The 22,377-nt window shown below is 41.1% G+C and overlaps 2 protein-coding genes across 2 annotated transcripts in view; one reads left to right on the top strand and one right to left on the bottom strand.

Moving 5' to 3' along the window:
• LOC105504501 (ATP-binding cassette sub-family A member 3-like) overlaps positions 1-18,627 on the bottom strand; it is a 32,410-nt gene extending 13,783 nt beyond the window's left edge. The window contains exons 1-3 of the mRNA XM_011931964.1: positions 18,143-18,627; positions 3,019-3,105; positions 1,866-2,130 (exon numbers count right to left, since the gene is read on the bottom strand). Coding sequence (XP_011787354.1) covers positions 1,866-2,130; positions 3,019-3,078 — 325 coding nt within the window. The 5' untranslated portion in view covers positions 3,079-3,105; positions 18,143-18,627. The remainder of the gene's footprint in view (positions 1-1,865; positions 2,131-3,018; positions 3,106-18,142) is intronic.
• Positions 16,415-22,377, top strand: part of CRYM (crystallin, mu) — a 47,207-nt gene continuing 41,244 nt past the window's right edge. The window contains exon 1 of the mRNA XM_011931900.1: positions 16,415-16,570. The gene's annotated coding sequence lies outside the window, so the exon portion shown is untranslated. The remainder of the gene's footprint in view (positions 16,571-22,377) is intronic.

Genomic DNA, 22,377 nt, shown 5'->3' with positions numbered 1-22,377 from the left:
GGCTGAGGCAGGGGAACTGCTCGAACCTGGGAGGTGGGAGGTTGCAGTGAGCCGAGATTGTGCCACTGCAGTCCAGCCTGGTGACAGAGTGAGACCCCATCTCTACTAAAAATACAAAAAATTAGCCAGGCGTGGTGGTGGGTGCCTGTAGTACCAGCTACTCAGGAGGCTGAGGCAGGGGAACTGCTCGAACCTGGGAGGTGGGAGGTTGCAGTGAGCCGAGATTGTGCCACTGCAGTCCAGCCTGGTGACAGAGTGAGACTCCGTCTCAAAAAAAAAAAAAATTAATATATGCAGTATATAACTTATTTAATCCTAATAATACCTGATTGGAAATTTAATACTTCTTTCAATGACGGATATAATAAGCAGACAAAAAAAAAAAAAGAATACAGATGACTTGAAAAGCATGACACTTAGCCAGCTTTGTCTAGGTGGCATTTATAGAACACCAGAAGCAAACCCTACAGCACACAGTTTTTACAAATGCACAGAAAACATTTGTCAAAATATACCATGTACTAGTCATAAACAATTCTCAAAATGTCAAAGAACTGGAATCGAGTATACTCTCTGATGAAAGGAAATTAAAACAGAAATCAACAACAGAAAGATAACAAGAAGCCCCCAGTGTTTGGAAGTTCAGCAACACATTTCTAAAAATTTTAAAATTCCATGCATCAAAGAAGACATCAGAGTAGAAATCAGAAAATATTTTGAGTAACCCAAACAGACTGTTGGAGTAACCCATGATAGACTCTAAATTTGTTGGGATATTTTTGTTGTAGAATTTAAAAATTACTGGGAACTTCATATTCTTTTGTTTCAGTCTTTATTTTAAAATAAGGATGCTTTGATAAAAAAGCAAACAACAAAAAAATGCTTTGAGATGGCATCTACTCTCAAGGACTCTCATATCTCTTGAAAGACAAAAAAGATGGAAAAGTTGCATGAGTGTGTGTGTGTGCGCCCATGCACACACATGTGTAGAGAGAGGTATGCTAGGAAGATGCCCACAAACTTCTTTTTTTTTTTTTTTTTTTTTGAGACAGAGTTTTGCACTGTCACCCAGGCTGGAGTGCAGTGGCACAATTTTGCCTCACCACAACCTCCTCCTCCTGGGTTCAAGTAATTCTCATGCCTCAGCCTCCCGAGTATCTGGGACTACAGGTGCACACCACCAAGCCAGGCTAATTTTTATATTTTTAGTAGAGATGGAGTTTCACCATGTTGGCCAGGCTGGTCTCAAACTCCTGACCTCAGGTGATCTGCCCGCCTCAGCCTCCCAAAATGCTGGGATTACAGGCGTGAGCCACTGGGCCTGGTCGGCCCAAACTTCTGACAGTATTTACCTCTGAGAGAAAGAGATAAGAAACTGATCTGGGAATATGAAGGTAAGTGAGGGATTGAAGGCTTTTAAAATAATTCTACATAGCTTGAGTGTTTTCTAAAGCCTTCCTATATTACTCACACCACATTTTAATATAAAACATTGTTTTAAATAACTGACCACTGATCTGTGGCACAAAATCACACACCCCTGGAGGTATACTTACCCAGGTTCAAGAAGCACAACCAGATAGAAAAAAACAGTATCACAAAACTGGATAACAACTTAGAATCATCATCATAATTGGTCATCTCATTTTGAAATATTACTATTTGTTCTGGGTTCTACGAACAAAATATTTTCTGGAAATTTAACTTTCAAGTTTAACAAAGTCCATAATATTTACACTTAGTATGAGGATTTCAACGATGTTTTACTTGGGAAGTTAAGAAACAGTTAATAAGGTTGTAAGTATGTCTTCACTAAATCAACTTAGTAATTCTGTATGTTTTTTCAGAAAACGTGAAGTTCTAACCTTTCATTTGGGGGTTTAAATCCATTTTCACTCTTTCGATAATACCCTGAACCACCGTACTTCTGGAAGGCACATAAGCCAATTCCAAAGGAAAAGGAGAAGCTAAGGAAGCTGTGATGTAGAAAGGCACTTCATCGACAGGCTGAGCAGCGAAATCAAAAGGTCCGTTCTTCTTTATAACAATAACAGAGCGTACTGCCAAAAGTGCGGCACTAAACAGAAATGTGAGGACCATTTCCACAACTAAAGCAATACATCGCCGCCTCTAGAAGAAGAAGAAAAAAGATTATGTTAATTGCCCTAAGAGGTTATTAATTTTGCAAGTTCATTTTTGAACTTTTTTTTTAATTTTTAATTTTTGTGGGTACATAGTATGTGTAGGTATTTATGCTATATATAGCCTATTTGGATACAGGAATAAAATTGGTTATAATCACATCAAGGTAAATTGGGTATCCATTCCCTCAAGCATTTATCTCTTATGTTACAAACAATCCAATTACACTCTTTTAGATAGTTTTAAATGTACGTTCAAATTATTTTTGACTCTAGTCATTCTGTTGTGCTAGCAAATACTATGTCTTATCCATGCTTTCTATTTTTTGTACCCATTAACCATCTCCACTTCCCCCTTACCTACCCCAAGCTACCCCTTCCCAGCCTCTGTTGACCATCCTTCTACTGTCCATCTCCATGAGTTCAATTGTTTTAATTTTTAATTTCTACCAATAAGTGAGAACATGCAGTTTGTCTTTCTGTGCCTGGCTTATCTCACTTTACATAATGACCTCCAGTTCCATCTATATTGTTGCAAATGAGAGGATCTCATTCTTTTCATGGCTGAATAGTCCTATATTGTGTATAATTCTTTCATATTAAGATAAAAGATACTTCATACAAGAATATATAGGTTGCCAAAAACACAGCTTCACTCTATAATAGCAGCAGTTTCCTGGACTGTCTTTTTTCTGCTTTCTACATAACAGCCTGCTATTATCTCTCTCTGTGAGAACTCTATACTTGGCAGAGATAACCCAGCCTTCGTACTGAAAAAAGTAAAACAATAAAAATTGAAATTCAATGATCAAGCTGTCAGAATTTCCCCCTGTGGCCTCTGAGCTGTTGTAATAACCCTATAGGTAGTTCAACTTACCTTTAAAATAAAATTCTTCCAGAGAAGAACCATAAATTTTTTGGCCTCCGAGAAATCCATTCTTCTAAAAAGAGAGGAAGTTCAACTCTATGGAGGGAGTCAAGATTTTTAAAAAGAAAAGATTATCTAATGATGTGTAAATTTTAGACAAGTAAATTACTTAAACTACTTAATTTTATAATCAAGCTTTAAAGACAAGAAATCTTTAATAAAGATTTAAAATAGGAAATATAAGGATTTAAAGTATTTGATAAATTGTTTATCCCTATATATTTTTTTGAGACAGAATCTCCGTCTGTCACCCAGGCTGGACTGCAGTGGTGCAATCTCAGCTCACTGCAACCTCTTCCTCCCACAAGTGATTCTTCTGCCTCGGCCTCCTGAATAGCTGGGATTACAACCTGCCACCATGCCTAGCTAACTGTTGTATTTTTAGTAGAGATGGGGTTTCACCATGTTGGCCAGGCTGGTCTCGAACTGCTGACCTCAAGTGATCCGCCCGCCTCAGCCTCCCAACCTACATTTTTAATTTAGTCAACGTCTATGGAGCTTCTAATATGGATAAAATGCCAACCACAAAACAAAGATCGATAAGTTGTTCATGCAAGTTTCCAGATAAATTTTGCCAGTAGTTTTCCCAATCCCCATGGAAATACTAATTTAAAAACAACAAAAACAAGTAAGTCACCACCAATGGCAAAGCAACAAAACAGTATATAAAATAACAGCACAACTATAAGCCCAAAATGCTATTCAATAATCTATCAGATTGGAAGTAACTACCACTAATAGTATTGCTAAGGGGAACAGATTTGCAATGAACTGAATGTTTATGTTCCCCTAACTTCTTATGTTAAATCCTAACACCCAAGGTCAAAGTATTTAGAAGTAGGGATTTGGGGGCCAGGCACAGTGGCTCATGCCTGTAATCCCAACACTTTGGGAGGCCAAGGCGGTAGATCACCTGAGGTCAGGAGTTCAAGACCAGCCTGGCCAACATGGTGAAGCCCTGTCTCTACTAAAAATACAAAACATTAGCCAGGCCTGGTGGCACGTGCCTGTAATCCCAGCTACTTGGGAGGCTGAGGCAGGAGAATTGAGGCAAGAGAATCACTTGAACCAGGGAGGCGGAGGTTGCAGTGTGCTGAGATTGCGCCACTGCACTCCAGCCTGGGCAACAAGAGTGAAACTCTATCTCAAAAAATTAAAGAAATAAATGAAAATAAAAATGAAGTGGGGATTTAGAGAGGTGATTAGAATGGGATGAATTCCCTTATAAAAGAGGCCCCACAGAGATCTCTCATTCCTTCCACCATCTGAGGACACAAAGAAAAGACAGGCCAACCAGGAAAGGGGTCCTCACTAGACATGGAATGTGCTGCCACCATGATCTTGGACTTCACAGCCATCAGAACTGTGAGCAATAAACTTCTGCTGTTTTTAAGCCACATAATCTGTGGTATTTTGCTATAGTATCCCAAATGGTCTAAGAGAAGATTCATTCTTATATTTAATGAATATTTTCTGAATATCTACTACATGTCATGTGAGGTGTAGATATACAATGGGAAGCAAAACAAATGAAATTCATCCCTCATGGTAAGGGTGACGTGGAAGTTTCCTTTTAATAACCCAGGATCTGAAGTTAGACTGCCTAGGTTGAAATCGCACCACTACCATCTGGGATTTCACAACTATGTGACCGTGAATATCTGACTTAAATTCTTGGGACTACGAGAAAGAGAGCTGGAATTCAGGACCAGGAATGGAAGGGATTCGATTAGGACTTGACTTTGTAAGTAAGGAGGAACCTAAAGGAGATTGACCTTCCCTGGGACTGCAAATAATCTCAATCCTTTTTTTTTTTTTTTTTTTTTGGAAAAAGAGTCCCCCTGTCGCCCAGGCTGGAGTGCAGTGGCCGGATCTTGGCTCACTGCAAGCTCCACCTCCCGGGTTTATGCCATTCTCCTGCCTCAGCCTCCCGAGTAGCTGGGACTACAGGCGCCCGCCACCTCACCCGGCTAGTTTTTTGTATTTTTTAGTAGAGACGGGGTTTCACCGTGTTAGCCAGGATGGTCTCGATCTCCTGATCTCGTGATCCGCCCGTCTCGGCCCCCCAAAGTGCTGGGATTACAGGCTTGAGCCACCGCGCCCGGCCAATAATCTCAATCCTTTTAGCTTCTACAAACCCCAACTTCAAATAATCTCAATCCTCGATACGGGATGAGGGCGCTCCCAAGATTGCAAGTACTGACAGCTGCCTAACATAAAAAATGAATCCTCTCTGGAAGAAAATAACAAAATGCTATAGTCAACTACTCCTACAAGCAATTTTTTCTGAATATGACATGAGATGAATGTAAGATACTTTAACATTTCTACTATTACTACAGAATATCTTTCTGACCTTGGGGTAGGCAGAGATTTCTTAAAATGGATACTAAGGATACAAATCATAAAAAAGGGGCTTTATCAAAATCTAAAATTTCTGCCCATCAAAATCTAACCTAACATCAAGAAAATAAGTCAGGGACTGAGCCTTCACGTCTGCCCTAGCACCAGGCTAGATCTCACAGCTCCAGGTACTGGGCCTACCTGGTAGACCCAGCTGCCAGGCTGGCCCCTACAGATACAGGCTCCAGGCTTACCCATTGCCAGGCTAGTACCAGCAAACTGAGCCTCCAAGCCCATACCAATGCCAGGCCAGATTCTGCAGTCCCAGGTTCCAGCCCAGCCTGGTGGACTTGGTCTCTGGGCCTGCCCCTGCACTGGGCTGACCCAAGCACTAGGCATGTCCCAGTGGCCCTGGGCTTCAGCCCCATCCCAGAATAAGGATGGCACACCTGGGCTCAAACACCTGGCAGGCACCTACAAACACAGGGCCCAGGCCTTCCCTGTGCCAAGCCTTGTGAACCCAGGTCCTAAGATGGCTCCAGGACCCAGTTTTTCATAGACCTAGCTTCTGGGCTAGCAACCATACACCCAACCTCCAGGCTGGCACCAGTGGACACAGGCTACAGGTAAGCCCCAACTAGGCACAGTGCTAATGCCTAGTTCTAGGACCCCTTAGGATAACAAAATCCATGGATGATCAGTGTCTTATATAAAATGGTGTAGTATTTGCATATAATCTACACACATACTCCTTATGCCTCAGATTTTCTCTAGATACTCATAATACCTAATATAAAATCTATATAAATATTTGTTATACTGCATTGCTTTTTATTTGTATTTTTGTCATATTGTTATTTATTATTATTATTTTTACTATTTTTGGCCCAGAGTTGAATCTGTGGATGTAGAACACACAGATATGGGGGGGGGGGTCAATTGTACACATTCTTCTCAAGCACACACACAACATTCTCCAGGAGAGTTCATATGTTAGGCCATAAGATAAATCTTAGTAAATTTATGAAGCCTGAAATCCATTTCAAATACCTTTTCCAGACACAGTGCTATTATACTAACAATCAAAAATAGAAAGAATTTCAGAAAATGCAGAAGCATATGGTAATTAAACAACATTCTCCCAAACAACCAATGAGTCAATGTAGAAATTAAAGGGATTTAAAAATATCTTGAGGCAAATGAAGATGGAAACACAACATACAAAAATATGTAAGTTATATAGTATACAGCAAAAGTGGTTCTAAGAGTGAAGTTTATAGCAATAAACATCTACATCAAAAAAGAAGAAAGATCTCAAACACCCTGACATTATACCCAGAAACTTGGTATAGGAACTGGAATTGGAAACTAGAAAACCAGGAACTAGAAAAACAAGGACAAACTAAGCACAGAGTTCACAGAAGGAAGGATAAAATAAAGATCAGAGCAGAAATAAATGAAATAGACTAGAGAAACAATAGAAAAAAATCAACAAAACGTGATAAAGATAAAACAAACTTTTAGCTAGAATAACTAATAAAAAAAGGAGAGGAGTTTTAAGTAAAATCAGAAATAAAAAAGGAGACATTATAACGGATACTACAGACATACAAATTATCACTAGAGACTATGTTAACAATCATGTTAACAATTAATCTAGAAGAAATGAAAAAATTCCTAGACACATACAACCTACCAAGTATTAATCACAAAGAAAAGAAAATCTGAACAGACTGATAGCAAACAAACAGCCTGATAAAATAGACAGATAAGAAACAGACTGATGAAAAAAAAAAAAGACTGAATCAGTAATAAAAAGTCTCCCATTAAAGAAAAGCCTAGAATCAGATGGCTTCTGGGCTGAATTCTACAAAACATTTAAACAAGAAATAAGACCAATCCTTATCAAACTCCAAAAAGTTTAAGAAAAAATATTTCCAAACACATCTTATGAAGCCAGCACTACCCTGACACCAAAGACAGACAAGGACATACAAGAAAATTACAGGCTGGCCAGGCACGGTGGCTCATGACTGTAATCCCAGCACTTTGGGAGGCCGAGATGAGCAGGGCAAGAGTCTGAGACCAGCCTGGCCAACATGGTGAAACCCCATCTCTACTGAAAATACAAAAATTAGCTGAGCATGATGGCACATACTTGTGATCCCAGCTACTCGGGAGGCTGAGGCAAGAGAATTGTTTGAACCTGGGAGGCAGCAGAGGTTGCAGTAAGCTGAGATCATACCACTGCACTCCAGCCTGGGCAACAGAGTGAGACTCCATCTCAAAAAAAAAAAAAAAAAAAAAAAATTACAGGCTAATTCCCTGATGAATGTAGATGCAAAAATCCTCAACAAAACACTAGCAAACTGAATTCAACAGCATATTAAAAGGATCATTCATTCACCACGATAAAGTGAGACTTATCCTTGAGATCCAAGGATGGTTCAACATATGCAAGTAAATGTTAATACACCACATTAACAGAATAAAGGACAAAGACCATATATTATCTCAACAGATGCAGAAGAAGCATTTGACAAAATTCAATATCCTTTCATGATAAACACTCTAACCATATTAGGCACTGAAAGAATGTAACCCAACACAATGAAGACTATATATGACAAGCTCACCATTAACATCACATACAAGAGTAAGAAAAAGAAAGTTTCTTCCAAAAGCATCTCAGGAAAGACACAAAGATGTCCACTCTTACCATTCCTATTCAATATAGTAATGGAAGACCTAGCCAGGGCAATCAGGCAAAAAAAGAAAGAGAAGTCATCCAAATTGGAAAAGAAGCCAAATGGTTCCTGTTTGCAGATAATATGATGTTATGTATAGAAAACCCTAAAATGTCAGTGAAAACACTGCTAGAACTAATAAAATACAATAAAGTTACAGGATATAAAGTCAACCTACAAAAATAGTAGTTTCAGCTGGGCATGATGGCTCACACCTGTAATCCCAGCACTTTGGGGGGCTGAGGCAAGTGGATCACTTGACCAGAAGTTCAAGACCAGCCTGACCAACATGGTGAAACCCCATCTCTACTAAAAATACAAAGTTATCTGGCATGGTAGCACACATCTGTAATCCTAGCTACTTGGGAGGCTGAGACAGGAGAATCACTTGAACCCAGGAGGCGGAGGTTGCAGTGAGCCAAGATTTTGCCATTGCACTCCAGCCTGGGAACCAAAAGTGAAACTGCCTCAAAAAACAAAAAACAAAAAACAAAAAAGTTTCTATACATTAGCATTAAACCATCTGAAGCGAAATATAAAAGGCAACTGTATTTACAATAGCTATGAAAAATACTTATGAACAAATATAGCCAAGGGAGTGAAAGACTTGTATACTGAAAATCATAAAATATTGATGAAAGATATTGAAGGCACAAATAAAAAGAAAGATATACCATGTTCATGGATTGAAACAATATTGTTAAAATGTCCATACTACCAAAAGTGATCTACAGATTCAATGCAATCCCTATCAAAATCCCAATGACACTTTTCAAAGAAATAGATTAAAAATCCTAAAATTGTTATTGTACCACAAAACCCCAAATATCTAAAACAATTTTGAGGAAAATGAACAAAATGGAGGCATCATACTTCCTGACTTCAAAATATATTACAAATCTACAGTAATCAAAACAGCATGGTACTGCTATAAAAACAGACACATAGACCAAAGGAAGATAACAGATAGCCCCAAAATAAACCCACACATTTACCATCAATTGATTTTTGACAAAGATGCCAAGAACACACAATGGGAGAAAAGACAGTGTCTTCAATAAATGGAGTTTAGAAATCTGGATTATATATACAAAAGAATGAAATTAGACTTTTATACCATGTACAAAATCAACTCAAAATGGATTAATTTTTTTTTTTTTTTTTTGAGACAGAGTCTCGCTCTGTCACCCAGGCTGGAATGCATCTCTGCTCACTGCAAGCTCCACCTCCCAGGTTCATGCCATTCTCTTGCCTCAGCCTCCCAAGTAGCTGGGTGGGACTACAGGTGTCCACCACCACGCCCGGCTAATTTTTTGTATTTTTAGTAGACAGGGTTTCACTGTGTTAGCCAGGATGGTCTCAATCTCCTGACCTCATGATCTGCCTGCCTCAGCCTCCCAAAGTGCTGGGATTACAGGCATGAGCCACCATGCCTGGCCATTCAGATCAAATTCTTAAATGTAATACCTGAAACTGTAAAACTACTAGGAGACAACATATAGGAAAAAATGTGTAACTAGCTCTACCAAATTTTAAAACATACTACAAAGTCTCTATAGTTAAAAATGTGTTGTATCATACGTGAATTGAAAGACAGGCAAATGGAACAGAATAGAAAGTCTAGAAATGAACCAAAATACATATAGAAATTTAGTTTATTATATAGGTAACATCCCAGCTAACTGGGAAAAATTTCTACTTTATAATAAATGGTGCTGTAACAAATAGTCATTTGGAAAAATATAAAATGTGGGAGTGGAAAAAGTCTCCATGAATCAAAACCTATTATCAAGATAAGTCTGATAACATAGTATGTACAAATACGTTTTGTGAAGTAAATGTCAACACAAAGCCAAAAGATAAATAACAAACTGGGAGAAAATAACATGTATCACAGATAAAGGGCTAATCTCTTCTATATATATATATATATGAAGAGGTCTATAAATTGAAGGGGGAGGGAAAACCATTAGAAAAATGAAAAAAAAATGTTTAAGTTCCTTGTAGATTCTGGATATTAGCCCTTTGTCAGATGGATAGATGGCAAAAATGTTCTCCTCATCAAAAAGTGGGTGATAGATATGAACAGACACTTCTCAAAGGAAGACATTTATGCAGCCAACAAACACGGAAAAAAAGCTCATCATCACTGGTCATTAGAGAAATGCAAATCAAAACCACAATGAGATACCATCTTATGCCAGTTAGAATGGTGATCATTAAAAAGTCGGGAAACAACAGATGTTGGAGAGGATGTGGAGAAATAGGGATGCTTTTACACTGCTGGTGGAAGTATAAATTAGTTCAACCATTGTGGAAGACAGTGTGGTGATTCCTCAAGGATCTAGAACTAGAAATACCATTTGACCCAGCAATCCCATTACTGGGTGTATACACAAAGGATTATAAATCATTCTACTATAAAGATACATGCACATGTATGTGAATTGCAGCACCATTCACAATAGTAAAGACTTGGAACCAACCCAAATGATAGACTGGATAAAGAAAGTGTGGCACATATACACCATGGAATAGTATGCAGTCATAAAAAGGATGAGTTCATGTCCTTTGTAGGGACATGGATGAAGCTGGAAACCACTATTCTCAGCAAACTAACACAAGAACAGAAAACTAAACACCGCATGTTCTCACTCATAAGTGGGAGCTGAACAAGGAGAACACATGGACACAGCGAGGGGAACATCACACACCGGGGCCTGTCAGGAGGTAGGGAGGGGGGCGCTAAGGGAGGGACAGCATTAGGAGAAATACCTAATGTAGGTGACGGGCTGATGGGTGCAGCAAACCACCATGGCATGTGTATACCTATGTAACAAAACTGCACGTTGTGCACATATACCCCAGAACTCAAAGTGTAATAAAAAATGTTAATTAAAAAAAAGCAGTTCAAAGAAAAATAGTCCTCAAACATAATAACAAAAGATCTTCATATTCACTCATAACAAGAGTAATGTCAATCAAAACTGACAAGTCATTACTTACTTTCAGATGGGCAAAATTTCAGAAGCTTTACAACACATTGTAGGTGAGGCTTTAAGAAAATAAATACAATCCCATCAAAGTTCCAATAAGCAACTGCATAGAAATTCTAGGGCTAGAATAGTCAAAAACAACTTTAGAAAAGAACAAAACTGGAGATCTTATACTATCTGATTTCAAGATCTATTATATAAAGTTACAGTAATTAAAACTGTGTGGTATTGGTGAAGACACAGATACATATATCAGTGAAACTGAACAGAGTCCAGAAATAGACCCACACTAAGTGGTCAATTTTTTTCCCACAAAAGTACCAAAGGAACAAAGGGAAGCCTTTCCAAAAAACAGTACTGGAATAACTGAATATCCTTATGGAGGGAAATAATAGCACCAACTTTACCTCATACTAGGCACAAGAAATTAACTCGAGATGAGTCACAGACCTAAATGAAAAAAGCTAAAAGTATACAAATTTAAAGGAAAATAGGAGCAATGAATGAAATGAAGAAACATAGGAGAAAATCTCTGTTACCTTCAGGTGGGTAGGGATTTCTTACTTTGCACACCCAAGGTATGGGCCATAAAGGAAAAATTGGTAAATTAAATTCCATTAAAATATAAAAAATGTACTCTTGTAAAGACACTGCTAAGGAAACAGAAATGCAAGTGGAGAAAGAAAATATTCATAATACATATCTGATTAAAAAATGCTATTCACAATACATATGTAGTCACAATACATATCTGATAAAAAATACAAAAAAAAAATTAGCCAGCTGTGTTGGCACGTGCCTATAATCCTAGCTACTCAGGAGGCCGAGGTGGGAGGATTGCTTGAACCTGGGAGGCAGAGGTTGCAGTGAGCCAAGATCATGCCACTGCACTCCAGCCTGGGCAAACAGAATACATAAAGAATTCATACAAAACTACAAGGGTAGAAAACAGACCAGAAGTTGTCGAGGTCTAGGGATGGGAGGATTTGCACAAAGGGGTATAAGGAAGACAGAGTAAGATACCCAAAAAAGTATTTTCTGCATGATTCCATTCATATAAAGGTACAGGCAAAAACCACATCAATGGTTATAGGGGAGGGGTTTGTGATTGATCAGGAAAGGGCAAGAGGGAATTTTCTGGTGTTACAGAAATGTTCCGTGTCTTCATTAGGTGTGCACATTCTTTGAAACTGATCAAACTGTCACTCAAAATCTGAGCACTTCATTTCATGTGAACTGTATCTCAATAGAAAACCATTTTAGAAATCATTACAATTGCTATATACTGGATACAGACAATAATCTTAAGCTACCCAGTGGTGGGGATGGTATCTTGTTCTCCTTTGTGTCTCAAACACCATGGAGCTTAGTGCATTGTGCATTGTTTTATATAAAGGACATGGCCCTGCAAATCTCAATTAATACATGAGTAAATTTTGGGTTTTTTTGAGATGTAGTTTTGCTCTTGTCACCCAGGCTGGACTGCAATGGCACGATCTCGGCTCACTGCAACCACCGCCTCCCGGGTTCAAGCGATTTTCCCGCCTCGGCCTCCCGAGTAGCTGGGATTACAGGCGTGCACCACCACGCCTGGCTAATTTTTTGTGTTTTTAGTAGAGACGGGGTTTAACTATGTTGGTGAGGCTGGTCTCAAACTCCTGACCTCAGGTAATTCACCCGCCTTGGCCTCCCAAAGTGCTGGGATTACAGGCATGAAATACATGACTAATCTTAATCAAACTGGCAGAGCAGGTGTTTGGCTGATGTAGTGATGGGGTAAAATCAGTTTATGATTCACACAGCCTTCCAACTTTGCAACTATGCCATTCTTAAAGGATTTTTCACGGAAGGGGGATTCACATCAAGTGCATACTCCTTAGTGCAGCTGATCAATACACTCAATACATGTCTGCAAACTTTAAAGGAATTTATGCAGTGGATCCAAGTCTTAAAGATTAAAAAAAAAGAGCAAACAAACCTAGAAACAAAATTCATAAAGTAAAACCATAGCAAAACAAAGATTCAGGCAGAAAGATGTTCATGATAACACTGGAAAACAGTAAGATCAAATGAAAACAGAAAGAATGATTACATAAATCATGCCAATACCTTCAATAAAATCCTGTTCCTCTATTACAAAGAAGGGATAGATATAGATGTACTGTCATGAGAGGATAATATATTATTAAGGTAGAAAAAGTAAACTGCAAAAAATTATACATGATATAAACACATTGTTTGGAAAAATATATATGTATAGAAAAGAAGTACATGTATAGAAAAGAAAAGTGGTAGAAGATCTGGTGATAGTATGTCCTCAGGAGGTGGAAAATGGGGGACTCACACATTTTACAAATTGTGTGTCTATGGAGTTTGAACTTTATATGATGTACCTGTATTGTTTTTCTAATTAACTCTTCAGATGGGGGAACAGGTAAACCTGTGAAGAAGGAATCATCTGAAACACTCTCCCACTTTTTTCTCTTGCTCTTTTAGTGGGTAATGTTTTAGAATATTAACCATAAGTTTTCAATTCAGTAACATCCCTCATTCAATCTTTTATTTTTTGGTCTCAGGGAAGACAGGGCAATACTTAAACCTACAAAGACAATGGCTAGTTCTTTCAGTTGACCCTTTCCAGGGTAAAACAATGGATTGGAAATAATGCACAATAAGGAAATGCCGAAGTCCAGCTGCTCAGCATCATCCCATCCCTTTCACTGTTCCCAAAATAGATTTGGGGATCTTATTTATAGCAGAAGAGTCTGGCCAGGAACAAGTGCACATCAACATCCTGGTCCTAAATATGTAACACCCCCCACCCTTATCCCTGATAACTTAGATGCAACCCTTGTTAGGGAAAGGAGGGTTGGAAGGAGCATGAACCTAAAATGCCTGAAAATTATTAAGGCAACCTGCCAAACTGTAGTTGCAAAAGAACAATTAGTTATTGAAAATTAAGCAATTACATGGTTCATAGCCCTGAATTATTAGAATTAAATTTATACTATTTAATTTCAGCTCCTTTTCTAAAAATCACTGAACTGCTTTAACTGAAACACTGTAATTTTCTTAATTATACTTAAATATATGTTTCTTTTCTTTTAAACTTTCTGCCTACTTTGCACAAAATGAGGTAGCCAAGACAGCCTTAAAGTTCTCCTCGGCTGGCCTTAAAAAGGCTTTTTCCTGACTCTAGGCCCAAAACTTTCTTTTCTTAGAGCATGATATGGTTTGACTCTGTGTCTACACCCACATCTTATCTTGTAGCTCCCATAACTCCCATGTGTTATGGGAGAGTCCCTGTTGGTGATGACTGAATCACAGGGTGGGCCGTTCCCGTGCTGTTCTCATGATAGTAAGTCTTATAAGATCTAATGGTTTTAAAATGGGGAGTTTCCCCGCACAAGCTTTCCCCTCTTGTCTGCTGCCATGTGAGATTTACCTTTCGCCTTCCGCCACGATTGTGAGGCCTCCCCAGCCACGTGGAACTATAAGTCCAATAAACCTCTTTCTTTTGTAAATTGCCCCGTCTTGGGTATGTCTTTATCATCAGTGTGAAAATGGACTAATACAATAAATTGGTACCAGCATACGGGGACACTGCTGAAAAGATACCTGAAAATGTGGAAGCAACTTTGGAACTGCGTAACAGGCAGAGGTTGGAATGTTTTGGAGGGCTCAGAAGAAGACAGGAAAATGTGGGAAAGTTTGGAACTCCCTAGAGACTTGTTGAATAGCTTTGACAAAAATGCTGATAGTGGTATGAACAGTAAGGTCTAGACTGAGGTGGTCTCAGACGGAGATAAGGAACTTGTTGGGAACTGGAGCAAAGGTGATTCTTGTCAGGTTTTAGCAAAGAGACTGGTGGGATTTTGCCCCTTCCCTAGAGATTTGTGGAACTTTGAAATTGAGAGAGATGATTTACGGTATCTGGTGGAAGAAATTTCTAAGAAGCAAAGCATTCAAGAGTTAACTTGGGTGCTGTTAAAGGCATTCAGTTTCAAAAGGGAAACACAATAAAAGTTTGAAAAATTTGCTGCCTGAAAATGCAATAGAAAAGAAAATCCCATTTTCTGAGGAGAAATTCAAGCTGGCTGCAGAAATTTGCATAAGTAACAATAAGCTGAGTGTTAATCACCAAGACAATGGGGAAAATGTCTCTATGGTATGTCAGACACCTTCATGGCAGCCCCTCCCATCATAGGCCCAGAGGCCTAGGAGGAAAAAGTGGTTTCATAGGCTGGACCCAGGTTACCCATGCTGTGTGTAGCCTAGAAACTTGGTGCCCTGTATCCCAACTGCTCCAGCCATGGATGAAAGGGGCCAATGTAGAGCTTGAGTCGTGGCTTCAGAGGGTGCAGGCCTCAAGCCTTGGCAGCATTCATATAGTGTTGAGCGTGTGAGTCCACAGAAGTCAAGAACTGAGGTTTGGGAACCTCTGCCTAGATTTCAGATGTATGGAAACTCCTGGATGCCCAGGCATAATTGTGCTATAGGGGTGGGGCCCTTATGGAGAGCCTCTGCTAGGGCAGTACAGAACAGAAATGTGGGGTTGGAGGCCCCACACAGAGTCCCTACTGGGGCACTGGCCTAGTGGAGCTGTGAGAAGAGGGCCACTGTCCTGTAGACCCCAGAATAGTAGACGCACTGACAACTTGCACCCTGTGCCTGGAAAAGCCGCACTCAATGCTGGCCCGTGAAGGCAACCAGGAGGGGGGCGCTGTACCCTGCAAAGCCATGGGGCAGAGCTACCCAAGACCATGGGAACCTACCTCTTGTATCTGCGTGACCTGGATGTGAGACATGAAGTCAAAGGAGATCAGTTTGGAGCTTTAGGGTTTGACTGCCTTGCTGGATTTGGGACTTGTATGGGGCCTGTAGCCCCCCTTTTTGGCCAATTTATCCCACTTGAATGGCTGTATTTACCCAATGCCTGTACCCCCATTGTATCTAGGAAGTAACTAACTTGCTTCTGATTTAACAGGCTCATAAGCAGAAGGGACTTGCTTTGTCTCAGATGAGACTTCAGACTGTGAACTTCTGAGTTAATGCTGAAATGAGGTGAGATTTTGAAGGACTATTGGGAAGGCATGACTGGTTTTGAAATGTGAAGATACCGGATTTGGGAGGGGCCGGGGCAGAATTATATGGTTTGGCTCTGTGTCCCCACCCAAATCTCATCTTGTAGCTCCCATAATTCCTGTGTGTTGTGGCAGGAACCCTGTGGGAGATGATTGAATCATGGGGGAGGGGTCTTTCCCATGCTGTTCTCATGGTAGTGAATAAGTCTCATGAGATCTGATGGTTTTAAAAAAGGGAGGTTCCCTGCACAAGCTCTCTTGTCTGCCACCACGTGATATGTAACTTTCACCTTCCACCACGATTGTGAGGCCTCCCCAGCCACGTGGAACTGTAAGTCCAATAAACCCCTTTCTTTGTAAATTGCCCAGTTTTGGGTATGTCTTTATCAGCCGCGTGAAAACGGACTAATACAGAGCATTTTCTTTAGAAAGCTTTTCACTGTAAATCATTTCTCTGTCTTGAGATATACGTAACTCTTTTTAATAGCCTCTTACTAGTTTTACAAACCAGAATAATCTTTGTCAAGGACCTGGGAGCCATTCCTTTGAATTGCGATCAAGGAAGACAGTCCCCCTATCTCCCAGTTTCTATGGGAGGGTAGGAGCATAACTTCCCTGAGAGCCAATTAGCAAACACAGCTGGCCTAATCACAGAGGAAACCTTTGTAAACTCAGCAAACAACTCAGTATGCTTCCTACAGCCGTCCAGCCCCTTTCTACTCATTCTAAAGCTTAAAAACCCTACCCGACTTTGTTTCAGAGTTAGTTTAGACTGAGTTCTGGTTTCCCTTCCCTAGGACAGCATCTTTGCGTAAAGTATTCCTTGCATATGTGACTTTCTCTGGTGGGATTTATGCTTTGACAAAGGAAAACTAGGACAAATTAAACTACCTATCATCACTGAACTTCCACAGCCCCTGCTGCCATTTATGCAACACTTAACATGTTCTTGCAATGTAAGTATCAGGACCGCCCTCTGAGTTGGATACAATAGCATCCTTTCCTCTTATAGTTATTTTCAGATATAAGCCTTAGGAAATGGAGGCTTAGAGAAACCAAGCAATTTGCCATAGGTCACAGCAAATAAATTCTGGACTAGTCAGGACTAGGGACAAGGCATTTGCCCCCAAAGTCAGTGCGTTCAAGCACTTTGCATAGTCAATATAAAATTCCAAACAGTGCTTCTATTTGATTTCATCATGTGTATGTATGCGTGTGGTGGTGGTGGGGGGGGGTAATGAGGAAGTCTCTGGAGATTTATATGAGTGAGTTTTGCTTGGGGGGTCGTCCTTTTGGGCTCTGCGCGCCCGCCTCCAGTGCGTCAAGGAGCAGCGGCCAGCGCAGGGGGACGCCCGCAGGATGAAGACTGGCCGGGACTCCTGGGCACTCACCGCTCAGGCCTCGCCGCCGCCTCCGCCTCCGCCACTGAAGGGCGCGCGTCCACCCGGGCGGGGCTCCTCCTCCCAACGCCCTCCCTAACCGCCGGCAGCCCGCGGGCACGTCTGTAGCCTGGTCCTCGAGCGGACCGGCTGGGAGCTGGCTGCACAAGGGCTGAGGGTGCGCAGTAAGCAGAGCGGTAAGAGTCAGCGGTACGGACAGCGGAAGGTGCGGTTGAAGCAATCGGCGGTGCGCGAGAGGAGCACGCAAGAGCCTCCTCAGTCCCTCCTCCGCACGTGCGCCCACGAGTGTAGTCCCCAGTTTGTTCCACCTGTTATGCCGCAGCTCCAGTGCGCCCACCTGCTGCCCCACCCGCCCAACGTTACTTCTTCCCTGCTTCCCCTACAGCCCGACAGGGGTCGGGGTCGGGGTCCTCACCCACCGCCCCACCCACCTCGTCACATGCGCACACCCATCTCGTCCCACGCGCCCTGCCCTACGCCCCAAGTCCCTGAAAGGGCCCCACCTAGGTACCCTTTTGGATGCTTTTCAGGTTCTTCGCCTATCGACCCTCCTGGACGACCCCACAATCCTCCGCCTCTCGCGGGCTCCTCTCTCCCTCGTGTGCCATGGTCACCTTCAGCAGGCCCAGCCGCTGATGACAAGTTTAAGAAGATTCTTGAGCCGCTGCTCCTCAGGGTCTACTGGGGTTTAGCAGACAACTTCCCAAAGTCCCGGGGTCCTGTAAACACCTCATACGGGCCACTAAAAAGATTTCGTCCTGGGGCAGTCCCCGCGCCACGCGCGCTGTCCTCGCGTTCCTTTCTCCAGCTTGCGCCGCCCCTGCGGCTTCTGTACCGGACGGTTCAGCGCGGGGGACGCCCCGCCCGCTTCATCTGCGCCCGCTGCCTTTACCTGCTTAGCCACCCCGGCGTTTCCATCTCCGTATATTTCTCATGTTCCCAAGTTCTATAATGCTTGCTCCTCTTGGCCCGCCCAACCCCAATTCTCGCGTCCAGTGTCTGTTTAGAATCGTAGGTTTTGATTGGATCACAGGCCAAATTCACTGTCCCCTGCGATGCCGGGTACGCCTTGCTCCAGCTACGAAGTTAAGCTTTTGTCAGGAGAGGGCGCTAGAGGAACACTGCAGGACAAGGAGTTCTCTTCCTTGTTGGGGAAAAATCCAGGACTATGTAGAACATCCTCCGCCCCAAACTGGGAAGGAGCCAGCAGACCAGAGAATGACTCAGACCAGTCCAGCTTGACGAGTAGATGAGTTTATTGGGACTCACGTATAGGCCATTCCTTTTTTTTTTTTCTTTCTTTCCCTTTTTTTTTTTTTTTTTTTGAGAGGGAATCTCATGGCACCTCGTTTTCGTCGTCACTGGATGCTTTCTCTGGGTTAGCAAAGGTCAAGAAGACTTGTTTCGGAGTGATCTGACTGACGGAATAGTCTTCTAAATCAAATTGCTCTTTAGCTTCCTCCAAAATGCCAAACACCGTTAACAACAGCAACAAAAACGCAGTTACCATTGCAATCTCCCCTTCAGCCCCCAACTCAGATGAGCCTCTTTCACTCCCCCATTCCTATTAAGTGTATGTTGGAGGACAAAAGGCACAGAAGGGGGAGGTGAGAAGGTGGAAGAACAGAGAATTGAGAAAGTGAGAGGCGGCCATTCTCTGTTCCCATTCTCTTGGTAGACGTGGACTGATAGTCGGATTTAGGGGAAGAAACCAAGGCAATTAAACTCTAGGGGTATTTGGAAAGTAACCTAACGCTGCTGCTCCTCCCAACAATGCCAGGCTCCCATTCCTAATGCCCGAATCCCAAATACTCCCCACCCTTAGTGCTCTCTTAACATGCAATGTTACAAGGGCAAGATTTCTACCATCACCTTTCCCCAGTCCTTGCTGGGAATGTAGCAGTTAAGGAGCCCTTGGTTCTTGTGTTTTAAGACACTACCTAAGATAGGATAATAGGACAGGTGACTAATCTTACAGACTTCATTTGAAATCGCCAAAATATTGCTACATTTACTTAATTATATACTTGGAGGGGTGGATAAAGGAGGTTAATACAAAAGGAGATATGACCCGCTAACCCAATCTCTTTGGTATCCATGATATAGTTAATGGTTTTGGCAGATTGATTCCTTATGAACTAGTCTTATTATGTGGAGTTCATAGCAATGATTGAGGGTATAAATACTAGCCAGTTCACCTGCCCAATGTGAAACACCTGAGCCTTCTAAAAGTGTAATGTGGTCAGGTGCAGTGGCTCACGCCTGTAATCCCAGCACTTCGGGAGGCCAAGGCGAGCAGATCACCTGAGGTCAGGAGTTTGGGACCAGCCTCGCCAACATGGTGAAACCCTGTCTCTACTAAAAATAGAAAAATTAGCCGCGCGTGGTGGTGCATGCCTGTAATGCAAGCTACTTGGGAGGCTGAGACAGGAGAATCGCTTGAACCCAGGAAGCGGAGGTTGCAGTGAGCCAAGATCACACCACTGAACTCCAGCCTGGGCGACAGAGTGAGACTCTGTCTCAAAAAGTAAAAAATAAAATTAAAAAAAGAAAAACTAACTTAAAGCCTAATGTTGCTACGAGACTTATTCCTAAACGCAGTGCTGAGAATCTGAACCGGGATGTTTTCCTCCCGGCGGTGTGTGGGCATGTACAGTGTGTTTGGTGAGGAGGACAACAGGAATAATCACAATAAGAACAAGATTAATAACAATAAGGAATAATTATAAGAAGAAGAATCACCATACGAATAGCCTCACACTATTCTTGTAATTATACAACCCCATGCCATGTGAAACAGGAAATCACATATAAATCACCAAAGTCAGACCACTAGTTCTAGTTTCTAAACAGGTGAGTAATGATCCACAATCACAGGTGGAGTAGGAGGAAAGCGGGTGGTGTCTACTCCTAATTTAGAATAAACATTTGTATTTACACTTTTATTGCATATTTGTAGATTATAGCAAATGAAATTAACTGGGATTATAAATGTTAGAAAAAACACATGTTTGTCACGGTGGGGGATTTTTCTTAATGTTAGTCTTAAAGCATGTATTGCCTTCATGATCACACAAATAAATGTGAAATATTTCAAATATCGAGCTTAATGAATTATTTAAAGCAAATACACACAAAACCACCCTATCCAGGTCAAGTAATAATAACCCATACATTCCCATGTGCTACTTCCCAGTTTCTGTCCTCTATAAAAAGTAGCCATTGCTTTTATTGTTATTTGAGCAGTCCCCTAGAAGTTCTCTTTTTATCTTTTTATCTACACATGCACCTCTAAAATTGTGATTTGGATTTTTGTACTTTAGAACTTTACATGAATGGAATCATCCCGTATTCATTCTTTTCTTTCTGCTTCACTCAATACTATGTTTGTAAACTTCACTCATGTTGCATGTAATTATAATTCATCATTTTCCTTTCTGCACAGTAATCTGGTATATGAATGTTGTATATTTTCCATTTGTTTACTAATAGACATGGGTTGTTTTTAGTGTTTGTTGCCTCGTGAATATCACTTATTTGAATATTATTTTACGTATCTCTTGGCACAAGTGGATGCAAGTATCTCAGGTATATACCTAAAGGTAGAATTTTTGGGTCATTGCTTTTTGTAAAACTGGTTATGCCAACTTTCGCTTTCCCTCGGAGGTACACAGAACTGGTGAGTGTCCTCTTCACATAAGAAAAGCCTGGACAAACTGCAAATCAATAGCTTTTATTTAACCTATCAGGTCTCTGATTGGGCAAATACGGGACAAACACCTGACCCAACATCAGGGGAGAGACAGGTGCCTACAGGGAGCAACAAGACAAGAGCAACTACTTACACCGGGCAGACACTGCTGAATGCTATATCAATTGGTAAGAAGATTTAAACATTTTTTAACGCATTGCTAAAGGCCAAGTATTGGTCTATCATGAGAACATAAAGATCATTCTTTTATTTTTAACCTCTGTGATACAGTTTGCTTTAGTTGTATACAGCAGAGAGTTGGATTTTGCTTTTTAGCCAATCTGAAAAATATTTTTTTCATCTAGTGAGAGAATTAAGCCTTTCTATGTTTATTGAGAGGACCAATATGTTCAACAGAAGTTCTCCCACACTGTTCTATAATTACATGTCAATGGAAATACACGTATCTACATACATGCATAAATAAAGACTCACACGTGACACATATCCCCACTCTGGTTGATTCTATTTATTGTTATATTCATGATACAGAAACATTTATGCATTTTAAAAATATGTATCAATTGTTATATTTTATCACACAGATACCTTTCATTTAGCCCAAATTTTAGAGGCACATATAGTCGATGCCCACCATTAATTCTTATGCACAAGCTCTGCCAATCAATTTTTAGTTAATGGGAATTTTTTCATTTGTATGTTTTTCGGGAAGAGCTAATGGAAACAATATTCCTTGTGTTCATGAGTCTTTGTGACATTTTTGTTTTAAGATGGAGTTTTGCTCTCATTGCCCAGGCTGGAGTGCAATGGTATGATCTCGGCTCACTATAACTTCCGCCTCCCAGATTGAAGTGATGCTCCTGCCTCAGCCTTCTGAGTAGCTGGGACTACATGCATGCACCACCATGCCTGGCTAATTTTGTGTACCATTAGTAGAGACGGGGTTTCACCATGTTGGCCAGGCTGGTCTCAAACTCCTGACCTCAGGTGATCCACCTGCCTCGGCCTCCCAAAGTGCTGGGATTA

The sequence above is a fragment of the Colobus angolensis genome, unplaced genomic scaffold (assembly GCF_000951035.1).
Source record: "Colobus angolensis palliatus isolate OR3802 unplaced genomic scaffold, Cang.pa_1.0 Scaffold92, whole genome shotgun sequence".
Taxonomy (NCBI): domain Eukaryota; kingdom Metazoa; phylum Chordata; class Mammalia; order Primates; family Cercopithecidae; genus Colobus; species Colobus angolensis.
The sequence above is the reverse complement of the archived record's forward strand: the minus strand, read 5'-3'. Positions and strand labels throughout refer to the sequence as shown.